This window comes from Vigna unguiculata, chromosome 4 (assembly GCF_037176805.1).
Source record: "Vigna unguiculata cultivar grain cowpea cultivar isolate G323 ecotype 2 chromosome 4, ASM3717680v1, whole genome shotgun sequence".
In the NCBI taxonomy this organism is placed as follows: Eukaryota; Viridiplantae; Streptophyta; class Magnoliopsida; order Fabales; family Fabaceae; genus Vigna; species Vigna unguiculata.
The window spans coordinates 18,719,600-18,732,599 of record NC_140795.1 but is presented as its reverse complement, the minus strand read 5'-3'; the positions used below and the strand labels follow the sequence as shown (position 1 = coordinate 18,732,599).

Genomic DNA, 13,000 nt, shown 5'->3' with positions numbered 1-13,000 from the left:
GGCCGTAAATGAAGAAAGAATTTACTTACACGTATGAGAGAGTGTTAAGAATGGGAAAATAAAATACGTAAGATCAAGTTATTTGTATAGATTTTACAATGATATTTGAAAAAAAATAAAAAATAGTGAGCGTTTAGGATTCTGTCATAAAAAAGCATTATATTTGTCGTGAAAGCGAGCGGGAGCATATGGGCTTAGTTGTCGCATTTCATTTGTATTACAATGATATTTTAGATATTTTATAAATTATCAAATTAATGTATATGTTTTTTCTATTATGTTATCTATATTATTCATAAGCCTTTTCATGCTTTTCACCATTTTTTTTATATTATTTTTCCTTCTCGTCTATCCTTTCTCTTTTCACTCCCTAATTCTAATAAAGTGGAAATGTTAAATTCTGAGGACGCATTTATCATCTTTCAATGTAAAAGTTTGTATAACAACTACGTCACCATTAAAAAAATTAGTTTTTGTCAAAAAAACCGAACAAAACTTACTGCAGAAAGTAAAACATATAAAATAATAAAATAATTGAAAGGGTTACGTAGTAATTTAATCTAATATTTATATTTTCATTAAAATTATTACTTTTCTATTAATGAATGTGATCAGTAATCCATAATTAAATTAGAAAGTAATTTTTTATCCAGAAGTGTGTGATTTCTCTTTCTTCTGTAAAGAAAATGGGTGTGAAAAATATTTTTGTTGTTGTTGGTTAATAAAGAAATGTGTACGTACCGGGCCAATAAATGCTTATGAAAGTTTCCAAGGTACAATAAATACAATGCTACTTCAACTACCTCTACGGTAGTTTCCTTCCTCTCGTAATAATAATACACCACCATGTTCTTACCAACACCACCTCAAACTCATTCACCAAAGATCCTTTCTTCTTTCTTCTGGAGGGATATACCCTTTTCCTCATCCTTCTCATCACAGTCACAACATGTCTTCTGTTGAAATGGTTTCTGCAAGTGCCATCAATTTTAAGGTACCATACCAAATTCTGAGGCATGATGGCCCTTTATCTGATGATGAGAGAGATGAGAGGGTGAGCCTAAGGCCTAAGAAGTGGGGCAGGCTTAGAGGGGTGCCCTTGAGGAGAAGGTTGAGGGTCAAAGTGGGAAGTTGGAGGAAGGTTTGGATGATGAAAAAAGTTATGCTTCTGTGTTCTAAGGTGAAGAGAAGGTTCAAAGAGGGACATGGTCATTTTGGTGACCTATTTGCTGGGAACTATGTCTTCACTCAAATCAACCCAACATCACTCAAGTATCTTCAAAACAAGCTTTCTCAAGCAAAAATTGTTTGATGTGTTGTTATTTATAGTCATGATTCCAATAACCATTGCCTTCTTCTTCTTCTTCTTCTTCCAGCTAAGTCTTGTTTTCTTGATTTTTTTTTTCTGTTTTTTTTTTTTTGTTATTTATATATACAAATGCAAGTGCTTTCCTGTTTCTCCCTGTATAAGCTTTTTAGCCTTTCATTTGTTGCATATTATTTGTAAGCATGAACATAGGTACAAAGCTTTTAGTCTAATGTGAAAAATTTTAGTTCTCAATCAAAGAAAATTGCTTTAGATATGAGTTGTGCTGTGAATGAAATGTGCCACAATAATAGATCCCTTTTGGCACTTTAATTTGGTTTGCAAATATATCAGATCTATTTCATTTCTAGAAGGAGACATACATCGACTCAATGTTCTATAGAGTAGTGTATTTTACATGTATTATTTAAGAAAATTTTACATGTACACCTTTTTTTATTTCTTACTCTTTCCAACACCTAATAAAAAAAACAGTATTTATAATTTTCTAGTTAATTTGTCCAATTTTATTTTTAAATTAATGTTATTTTATTAGTGTTAGAAGGGTATTGAATGAAAAAAATGGGGGTTTGTGTGTATTATTACCCTAATATTTATATATTTGTCTTATTCCATGTTTAAGCATAGTGGTTTTATAATTTTAGATATTCAAAAGTGACTTTTATTGTTAAGATCTATAAAGCATGATTAGCATGGAAGGTTGAAAATTTTAAGGGTATTTCTTCTTGCACTTTATAGATTTCTAAATCATGTTTTATTCATTAGTTGCAGAATGAACTTTTGACAAATAGATTTTTTTGTATTTTGAAATGTTGATTCCAAAATGTAGGAGGTAACAGGAGGTATTAATAGACCGTTAAGAAATTAGGTCTAAAGGCCGAGGTGGATAGTTGACCAATAATTATTACAAAATTAAAAGAATTCAAATATATAGCAGTCTATAATTAAATAGGTATAAGGTGTGATTTTTACATTATACCTATATTCTATTTAACTTCAAATAAATATTTGTTATGCTAGAAAGGAAATTATATTTCAAAAGCTACTTTCATAGCCCTTTAGAAGTAAATTTTGTTGATGGAATACAATATAAAATTACTTTTCTAACCAAGAATAGACAAAATGAAAAACCAGTTCTAAAACACAGAACAGATTTTATACTTTTCATTTTGTCCTTTCTCTCTCGCCCTCTGATTATGCAGGATTCACATTTTTGTTCTGTTGTTTTGATAAAATATGCACTCTTTTAACTTTTATGAACAAAAGCATAAATGCAAAAAGAACAAAATTTGTGTTAAATATTTTGTCGGAGAATACGATAGAACACCATTTTGCCTAGACTAAGGTAATTGCATAGAAGCAGGGTAATCTGTCGGCATTATAGGTTGTTATTAATATTACATGTCATAAAGTAAAACATTTTCTCTTCCATCATAATATGTGGGCCTTTTTGCATAAGAGAAGAAGGAAGGTGCACTTTTAACTCTACACATGCTACAAAAAGTAGGCATGTTGTATTTTATTAAACAATTAAGATCACTACTACCAACTAACCTTGTTTTCAAGAGCTAGCTTAGTAGTTTCACTTGATTGAAATAATAACAAAAATATGCATGACACCCTGTATCAAACATGTTGCAACCTCTATTTTTCTTATATCTCAAAATTAGGTTTAGGCAAATTAATTATACTTCTCTTGTATCTCAAACTTAGGTTTAGGTAATTTCTTTAATTGTTTTTTATAAAATCATGTGAGGTATCGCAACATAATGTTAACATGCCAATCATCTTAAAACTTCATCAGTTATATGCCATTATTTGAAAATTTTATAAAAGAGGAAAAACAAAAAATACAAAAAGACGGAATCAAACCAAAACTCGTGTAAGAAAAAATAATCTTGAAGTCACTGACAATACCTAAACTTAGAGATATTTAAACGATTTATGAAGAAATTAAATCTAATATTCGAAAGTGAAAAATCATAACATAAAAACTCATGTTTATTAGCAATACAAAGATTAGCAAAGCCTGTAACACGCATAATATGATCCTATTATTGATTCTGACATCTTCATTCACGTAATCACATTTTTACGCACATAAATGCACATTCATGTACATAAACATAATATAAATCATAATATTGATTCTAATAATCAATCATAAACTCATAAACAATATCTCATACCCATACTGATAATCATGTTGTAAATAGTAAACGGAAGCGTACCTGAATTGGCCATAACGATAATATTAGAGCACTCCTATATGTGCAGTGATCTTCCTCCTGTAGAGCACCTTGATTTCCCTTTGGTTTTCTCTCTTGATGGGGATAGAGGGAAAGGAACAGGAAAAGTACGTTATGACTCTGTGTGTGCTCTCAGAAGGGGACCACGACCATTTATAAACTCAATTACTTAAGTTTTAGTATTTCTAATTTGGCCCCTCATCAAATTAGAAATTACTAACTGGTCTCTACACAATATTTATTTTCATGATATATGCCTTTAGTCAAATATTTAATTTAGTCAGATCACTTTATTATTTGGCTTTATAAATAATGGCCCTAACACATTTAATTATGTATCATATATATGCATGACCCAAAATTACTAACAATCTCCCACTGGTCACAAATATATATGTACTTACAACCTTATAAATGTGTTAGACTTTATGAGCTCAAAATTGCGATTATATTACTCGAGCATACTCTAAAAGTCTCGTCCATTGATTATATCAGTATGTAGAACCAAACTAGTTTTTTATTGCATCAATCGCAACTAAAACCAACAATGATCACTAATCCTGACACAACCAAATGACATGGATTCATCATGAAATGTGTAGCATGAAAAATTATGTGAAGGTGATCTGTATATACACATCTATTTTCAACTGGTCCAAACTTTAACTTAATGAGATCAATATAAAAATTTAATGTACAAAGTGTAAAATTAAAACCACATATATAAATAACCAAATATGTCTGAAAGTTTAATGTATGCATACAAGAAATTAAACATAGAACATAAAACATATAAAAATAACTATCTCCCACTAAACCTCAGATTCCTCAAACTGTAAAACACCCATGTGAGCAACATGCTCATGAAAGACCTTGGGTGGAAGTCCTTTAGTTAGAGGATCTGCAATCATGGAGTTTGTCCCTAAATATTCTATGGAAATCTGTCCACTATGTACTCTTTCTTTAACAACTAGGAACTTAATGTCGATCTGCTTCAACTTAGTCGAGATCATATTGTTGTTGGAATACAATACAGCTGATTTATTGTCACAATATAACTTAAGTGGTCTTTCAATGGTTTCCACAATTTTTAGCCCTGTGACAAAATTTCTCAGCCATATCCCATGATTAGATGCCTCATAGCATGCTACAAATTCTGCTGCCATGATGGATGAAGCTGTAAGGGTTTGCTTGACACTGCGCCAAGAAACCGCACCACCTACCAACATAAAAATGTAACCTGAAGTACATTTTAAGCTATCTTGACATCCTGCAAAATCTGAGTCAGAAAACCTAATGATCTCCAACTGGTCTAACCTCCTGTATGTGAGCATATAACCTCTTGTTCTCTTTAAATATCTCATGACCCTCTTTGCTGCTTTCCAATGGTCCATTCCTGGATTGCTTAAGTATTTGCCTAGAACCCCAACTACGTATGCTATGTCTGGACGCGTACATACTTGGGCATACATCAAACTCCCTACAGCTGATGCATAAGGAATCTTTTGCATTTCCTCAATTTCCAAATTTCCCTTTGGGCACTGATTGAGACTGAACTTGTCTCCCTTAGCAACTGGAGTATCCTCAGATTTACATTCATGCATGCTAAACCTTTTAAGAACTTTATCGATATAGCTCCTTTGTGATAATCCTAGAATACCCCGAGATCGATCTCGGTGTATCTAAATTCCTAATACAAAGGAGGTGTCACCAAGATCTTTCATTTCAAAATTCTTTGACAGAAATTTCTTAGTTTCGAGCAATATGCCTATATCATTAGTGGCAAGCAGAATGTCATCAACATACAAGATCAGAAAAATAAACTTGCTCCCCTTAAATTTGTGATACACACAGTCATAAACAAGATTCATCTCGAAGCCAAATGAGAGAATTACTTGATGAAACTTATGGTACCATTGACGGGATGCTTGTTTTAGTCCATAAATGGATTTAGTCAATTTGCAAACCATATTCTTTGGGTCTCCCGACACAAAATTTTCTGGTTGCACCATATAGATCGTCTCGTCAATGTCACCATTGAGAAACGCCGTTTTGACATCCATTTGATGAAGCTCCAAATCATAATGTGCAACAAAAGCCATAATTGTCCTAAAAGAGTCTTTTGATGAAACTGGAGAAAAAGTCTCTTTAAAGTCAATCCCTTCTTTTTGAGTAAATCCCTTAGCTACAAGACGAGCCTTATACCTCTCCACATTACCGTTAGAATCCCGTTTGGTCTTAAATAACCATTTACAACCAATGAGTTTCACACCTTTTGGTAATGGGACAAGTTCCCAAACCTTATTGTCTTGCATGGATTCATACTCTTCCCTCATTGCTTCAATCCATTTTTCTGAATTAGGATCTTGTATGGCTTGACGGACGGTGATTGGATCATCTTCCATCACACCATTGTTAGGATCTTCATTTTCTTGGAGAAATACAACATAATCATCTGAAATGACACTTCTCCTTTCTCTCATGGATCTCCGCAAAGGTGCTGGCTCATGAAGCATAGGTTGTTGAGGATCTGGAGTTTGTTCTTCACGAACAACCAAATCATCTTGAGTATGGGGTTCATCAGCAATGTTTTGTTGAGGTTCCGAACTTACTTCATCAAAAGTAATTGTTTGAATCGATTCTGAAATTATTACCGATTCTTCCTCCAAAACAAATTTCCTAATCTGATTCTTCCCCCCAAACTCAATATCCTCAAAAAATTTAGCAGTCTTTGTCTCAAAAATTGTCTTTAATATGAGATCATAAAATTTATATCCCCTGGATCTCTCAGAATAACCAATAAAGTAACTACTTACTATTCGGGAGTCCAATTTCTTTTCATTTGGCTTATAAGACCTTGCCTCAGCTGGACAACCCCACACATGGAAATGCTTTAGACTAGGCTTTCGACCAATCCAAAGCTCATAAGGTGTTTTAGTAGCTGCTTTAGTTGGTACTCTGTTTAGAATATAAGTTGTCGTCTTTAGTGCCTCTCCCTAGAGTGACTATGGTAAGGTGGAATGACAAATCATACTCCTTACCATATCCTTAAGAGTTCGGTTTCGTCTCTCAACTACACCATTCATACTGGGTGATCCCGACATGGTGTACTGTGGGACAATTCCACACTCCTCTAGGTACCTGGCAAAAGGTCCTGGACGCTGTTCACCTGATCCATCATATCTGCCATAGTACTCACCACCACGGTCAGATCTAACAAACTTAATTCTTTTGTTGAGTTGATTTCCAACTTCAACTTTAAAAGATTTGAACACATCCAAAGACTGTGACTTTTCATGTATAAGAAATAAGTATGCATATCTTGAGTAATCGTCTATGAATGATATAAAGTATTGTTGACCATTCCAAGAAGGTGTAGGAAATGGCCCACAAATATCCGTATGAATCAACTCTAAGACGTCTGAAGCTCTATATGCACTTAATCTCTTCGCTTTGGTCTGTTTGCCCTTAATGCATTCAACACAAACATCAAAGTTTGTGAAGTCAATGGACTCTAAGATTCCATTTGACACAAGTCGTTCAACTCTATTTTTAGAGATGTGACCTAAGTGCTTGTGCCATAATGCTCTTGATTGAGTATTGTCAATTTTACGTTTAGTACCATGAGATTCTGTATTGAGGGTTTCATTATAGGTGGTCACCGTATCAAGCAAATATAGATTATCATAAGCCAAAAGTGAACCAGTTCCAACAATATTTGAATTAAAAGACAAACTAAATTCATTGTTTCCAAATGAACAAGAATAACTGGATTTGTCCAAATAAGAAACCGAAATTAAATTCCGTCTAAATGACGGCACAACAAAAGTGTCTTTCAAATCCAAATAAAAACCAGTACATAATAATAATCTAAAATGCCCAATAGCCTCCACCTCCACCGATTTGCCATCTCCAACATATATCCATATTTCAAAATCAGTTGGCTTCCGGTAGTTTAGGCAACCCTTCATAGAAACACTGATGTTAGTAGTTGCACCTGAGTCTAACCACCAAGTGTTACTAGGTACTGACGCTAAATTGACCTCAAAACAGACCAAATTCAGAAACATACCTTTCTTTGCTCGCCAAGCATGATATTTGGCACATTGCTTCTTTACGTGTCCAGTCTTATTGCAAAAGAAACATTTGTTTTCCTGAGATTGTTTCTTTTGTTCTGGACCCTTAGCAGCTTCCTTCTTGGGATCCTCCGATCTCTTTCTTTTGCCCTTAGCCTTTGAGGTGCTTGCAAAATGATCACTTTCTGTCTTGTCTTGCTTTTGTCTTTCCTCTTCTTGCACACAATATGAAATGAGCTCATTAAGAGACCATTTATCCTTTTGACAGTTATAATATACTTTAAACTGATTAAACTGTGCAGGAAGAGAAATCAACACCAAATGAATGAGCAAATTTTCTGAGATTTCAAGCTTTAGTGCCTTGAGTTTGAAGACAATATTAGACATGCTCATAATATATTCCCTGATATTTCCTTTGCCTTGATATTTCATGGAGATCAAGTTCTGAAGAAGAGTACTTGCCTCCGCCTTATCGCTTTTTGCAAAGCACTTCTCAATCTCAACAAGGAATTCTTTGGCAGTAGTAACGTCTTCAGAAACAGTGCCCCTAAACACCTCTGGGATGCCGCGCCTAATGATTATTATGCTCATGCGGTTTGAGCGATCCCACTTCTCATGATCCCTCCTCTCTTCAGGAGTACTCTCCATCGTAGGAGTAGGGGGGTTCCTCAGTCCTTAACGCAAGATCCAAATCCATGCAGCTAAGAATAATTTCAATATTCTCCTTCCAGTCCTTAAAATTTGTTCCATTGAGGATCGGAACAGAATTCACATTGGCAGATACAGAAGCAACTAAAGCTATATATATAAACTAGAGGAATAACTTATTATGCTCACATAATAAAATAAATCATTATAAAAATAGTCAAATAATGGTTTAACCCATCCCAAAACACCCAATGCACCATTAATATCAAGTCTTTGGACAGTAATATTAACTACTAGAGGTATCTGGTTGTAATGATCAAACATTGATAATAAAGCACGTCCAACAACAAACTAATCTTTGGATTAATTTATCATCGACAAAGCAAATCCTTATAATTATCACATGTTTATCATCACAAGTGTGTATGCAATCCGACCAAATATTAATCTTCCTTTGGGCCGATTAATACTCGCATGAACGTACATAAACACCAACATTTAACATTTTTCACGAACTATCTACTCAAGAGAGGTCACTTTGGTGACTTCTTGATTTAATTAATTCATTTAAAATATTAAACAAAACCAAAATTTGATTATATATTTATTCCAAAACCAAATAATTTATTTTTTATATTAAACAACCAAAAAATATATAAAATAAATAAAATTATTTATATTCTAAAATATAAATCCTTATGTTCAAATGTCTTGAACCCAAAATTCAAAATTAATTAAAATAATTTACTTCAATTAGGGTTTTAAAAAACCCTAGGATTCTCAATTTGGGGTTTTTATTTATGCCAAAACCAAATATATTTATTTTATATATTAAACAACCAAAAAATTTATAAAATAAATAAATAAAATTATTTATATTCTAAAATATAAATCCTTATGTTCAAATGTCTTGAACTCAAAATACAAAATTAATTAAAATAATTTACTTCAATTAGGGTTTTAAGAAACCCTAGGATTCTCAATTTGGGGTTTTTATCCCAAAAACAAAATTGGGATTAAGGGTTTCAGAATTAGGGATTTAGGGTTCTGAATAGAAATTAATTAAATTAACCAAAGACAAACATGAATCAAGTATGGGTGGCTCTGTTACAACATGTAAGCATAAACGCGGAATATGATCCTATTATTGATTCTGACATCTTCATGCACATAATCACACTTTTACACACATAAACGCACATTCATGTAAATCATAAACTCATAAACAATATCTCATACCCATACTGATAATCATGTTGTAAATAGTAAACGGAAGCATACCTGAATTGGCCATAACGATAATATTAGAGCACTCCTATATGCTCATTGATCTTCCTCCTGTAGAGCACCTTGATTTCCCTTTGGTTTTCTCTCTTGATGGGGGTAGAGGGAAAGGAACAGGGAAAGTACGTTATGACTATGTGTGTGCTCTCAAAAGGGAACCACGACCATTTATAAACTGAATTACTTAAGTTTTAGTATTTCTAATTTAGCCCCTCATCAAATTAGAAATTACTAACTGGTCTCTACACAATATTTATTTTCATGACATATGCCTTTAGCCATATCTTTAATTTAGTCAAATCACTTTATTATTTGGCTTTATAAATGATGGCCCTAACACATTTAATTATGTATCATATATATGCATGACCCAAAATTACTAACATGAAGATGTGATTATTTAAGATAAAGATGGGTATCCAATTTTAAATCACATGAAGAAGAAGTTGGATGATGATGAATTATGAAGAAAGAGATTAAAGTTTTAAAGAATACTTGGTGTATCATAGTGGTCGGATCGACCACCATGAAGCAGCGATTTCTTTGAAAAAATTTAAAAAGCAGAAACTATGCATAATGACTTCTACTAGGAAAAACGTTAGATCCCGTAACGACTTTAACTTGTTGTCGTCGTCCATCATGACTATTTTAGTGTTAAATTATTTTTAATTTATTTTATTTTACTTTTTTATATGTTATTTTTTATATATTGATATTTAATTTTTATTAATTGATTTTATTGTTTTTTTATATACGTGAAGATAATGTTGATTTTTTTTTTATAATTTAGTTTTCATTTTTATTTATTCCATATGTTGCTTTAATTTTTTTTTTTAATTGAGTTTGTTGTTTTTTTTGTATACGTGAATATAATGTTGATTTTTTTAATTTAGTTTATATTATTTTTATATATGTTGATTTATTTTGTTTTAATTGATTTTATTGTTTAATATAGTTTATTTTATTTTTTATATGTTGATTTATTTTTTTTAATTGAGTTTTTTTTATATACGTGAACATAAATATTAATTTTGAGATATTTTTATTGTTTTTTTTTGAAATTTTTTAGTATAAGACTTGCCTGCATTTAAAAAATAAAGCTTAATATATATATATATATATATATATATATATATATATATATATATATATATATATATATATATATATATATATATATATATATATATATATATATATAATATGAATGTAATTAAGATCATATACGGTTTCATGCGGAAGTCGTTCACATTCATAATGACTTTTGATCACTAATACAAAAAGTCTTTATAACATCTGTTATTTTCAATTTTTTTACGTTTGCGAAAATACCAACCTCATATTGGGTAACGTCAAAATTAATGTCTAAAAGAAAAATTGATGTTACTTAATGTCGAAAATATGAGTAATCAACGTCCCTTAATGTTAGTTCGAACCCCACCCGACGTTCAACTCGCGCCATCTGGAGGTGAAAATTGTTGAAATTGACGTCTAACAATGCAAGGATAGACGTCAATTTTAGCTACTTTTTAAAATTTTGCTATATTTACAAATTCCCACACCTGAAAAACAGAAAAGTCCTAAAACAGTTCAAATTATATTCCGACAACGTGGTGAATTTACAATTCTAACTAATAATTGTAAAGTTGTCTAAACTTTTTACAATTACCACAAAACTAAAAGTTTCATTAAAAAATTGTTCTCCAAAGTTTTAAAAATAAAATTCTTATGTTGTTCTAGGGCCTAACTCCATTGTTCTAATAAATATGTTGAACACTCTTGTCTTAGTGTCTGGATAGTGTAATCTGATAAAGGTGATGGATTCTTGAAGCGTTGAAAAGATAATACAAATTAATTATGCATGAATATCATTGTTTAAAGTTTGAAATTATTTATAATATCTTAAAGATATATACATATATTATTACCTCTATCCAATCATCTTTAATTGCAGCTCGAATGATTATTCTTATCCAAGACATGACATAATACCCACATTCCCATGAATCTTTTTGCTTGTTACACTAAAGATGACAAAAAAAATAATCACATATTAAGTTCATAAGTTGACATGCAGAAATTAATAACTTGGTAAATTAATGAGTTACAACCTTTGGGTATAATACTTTATTCTATTGTGCTCTGGACTTACCCACAACTGTAATGAAATTTTGGAAACATAAAATATAGGTTAGTTTTAATATAACTAAATACATGATATGAAAAAAAAAGTAACACTTACTCTTGTAACATGTTTTTCAAAGCATTTTTAATCTTGCAATGCAATGAACAAACCATACAATTGTGCATTGATTTGAAATGATGACCAGTAGTTGTCAATGGGACCTATCATCAATCACAAGTACTTAGTCAAATAATCAATAATAATTCATAAAATATTACAAGAAATAACACCTACCCATCAATGTACGACGCAATGTAAATCTCTCTGTTTGACTCAGTCGTCCATGTGATCAAGTGTGTTTCCAAAAGCTTGAATGGTCTGAGGTTCAATGAATCCATCCATAGAAGCTCGACCTTGTTCCACAATTACCTTGTCCATGTACCTACAATAAGATAGTTAGGTATAAATTAAAAGGTACTAATTCCAAGTTTTAAATGTGGAATACAATAAAAAATCTTACATGCACCATAGTTGTAAAATTGAAATATTTAACATCTTGTCTCCTACAACGATATCTAATGCATCATTCAGATTGATGTACAATAGGACATGACAATGGAGGCCAAATACTCTTAACTCTCACTCTAGCACTATTGATTCTCTCTTCAATTTGTGTAATTTTATGAGCAGCTTCCTAAAGGTTCAAGCTATTCACAAGCCAAAATGCCTCCAAAATAAACCAAGATCTTTAAACTTCACGTTGCAGTTGTGTATTCTAGAGAGTTTTCCAAAGAAGAATGACAAGATTTCGCGCTCAAAAACTCAAAAAGTTAACTTTGTTCTCGAAAACACAACATATATAGTCTGGTTTAAGTGAAATCAGTCAACTAAATTTTTCGTACAGTTAGCTGATTTCACTTGACTTAAGTGAAATCAATCGATTGAAAAATAATTCAACTAACTGAATGCATTCATACCAAAAACTATATACTGCAAGCCTTTTAGCCATTTAAAACCCATTTTAACATATTAAAAGAGACACACCAAGACTAACAAGACATCTAACCTATGTCATATAGCCTGCCAACATGATATAACACCAAAACATTACATTTAACATATTATTTCCAAATTTAACACTTAAAACTTAATCTTCAAGTGGATCCTTCTTAATCTTCATCAAACACATGTGATATTCATGCACTTGGCTTTATCAATTTTTTGCTTCATGCTTGCTTATGCCAATAGAGTTTTCGTAAAAATGTGATAAAAGGTTTAGTTTTAGTAGTCT

At 31.7% G+C, this 13,000-nt stretch overlaps 1 protein-coding gene and 1 pseudogene across 1 annotated transcript; one reads left to right on the top strand and one right to left on the bottom strand.

The window, feature by feature from the left end:
- The first annotated feature begins 811 nt into the window (after positions 1 to 811).
- LOC114171264 (uncharacterized) lies at positions 812 to 1,583 on the top strand. The gene has a single exon (XM_028056402.2). The coding sequence runs from the start codon at positions 950 to 952 to the stop codon at positions 1,310 to 1,312; it is 363 nt and encodes a 120-aa protein (XP_027912203.1). The 5' UTR covers positions 812 to 949; the 3' UTR covers positions 1,313 to 1,583.
- A 2,805-nt stretch (positions 1,584 to 4,388) lies between these two features.
- LOC146886896 (secreted RxLR effector protein 161 pseudogene) lies at positions 4,389 to 5,180 on the bottom strand (annotated as a pseudogene).
- Between the last annotated feature and the right edge of the window lie 7,820 nt (positions 5,181 to 13,000).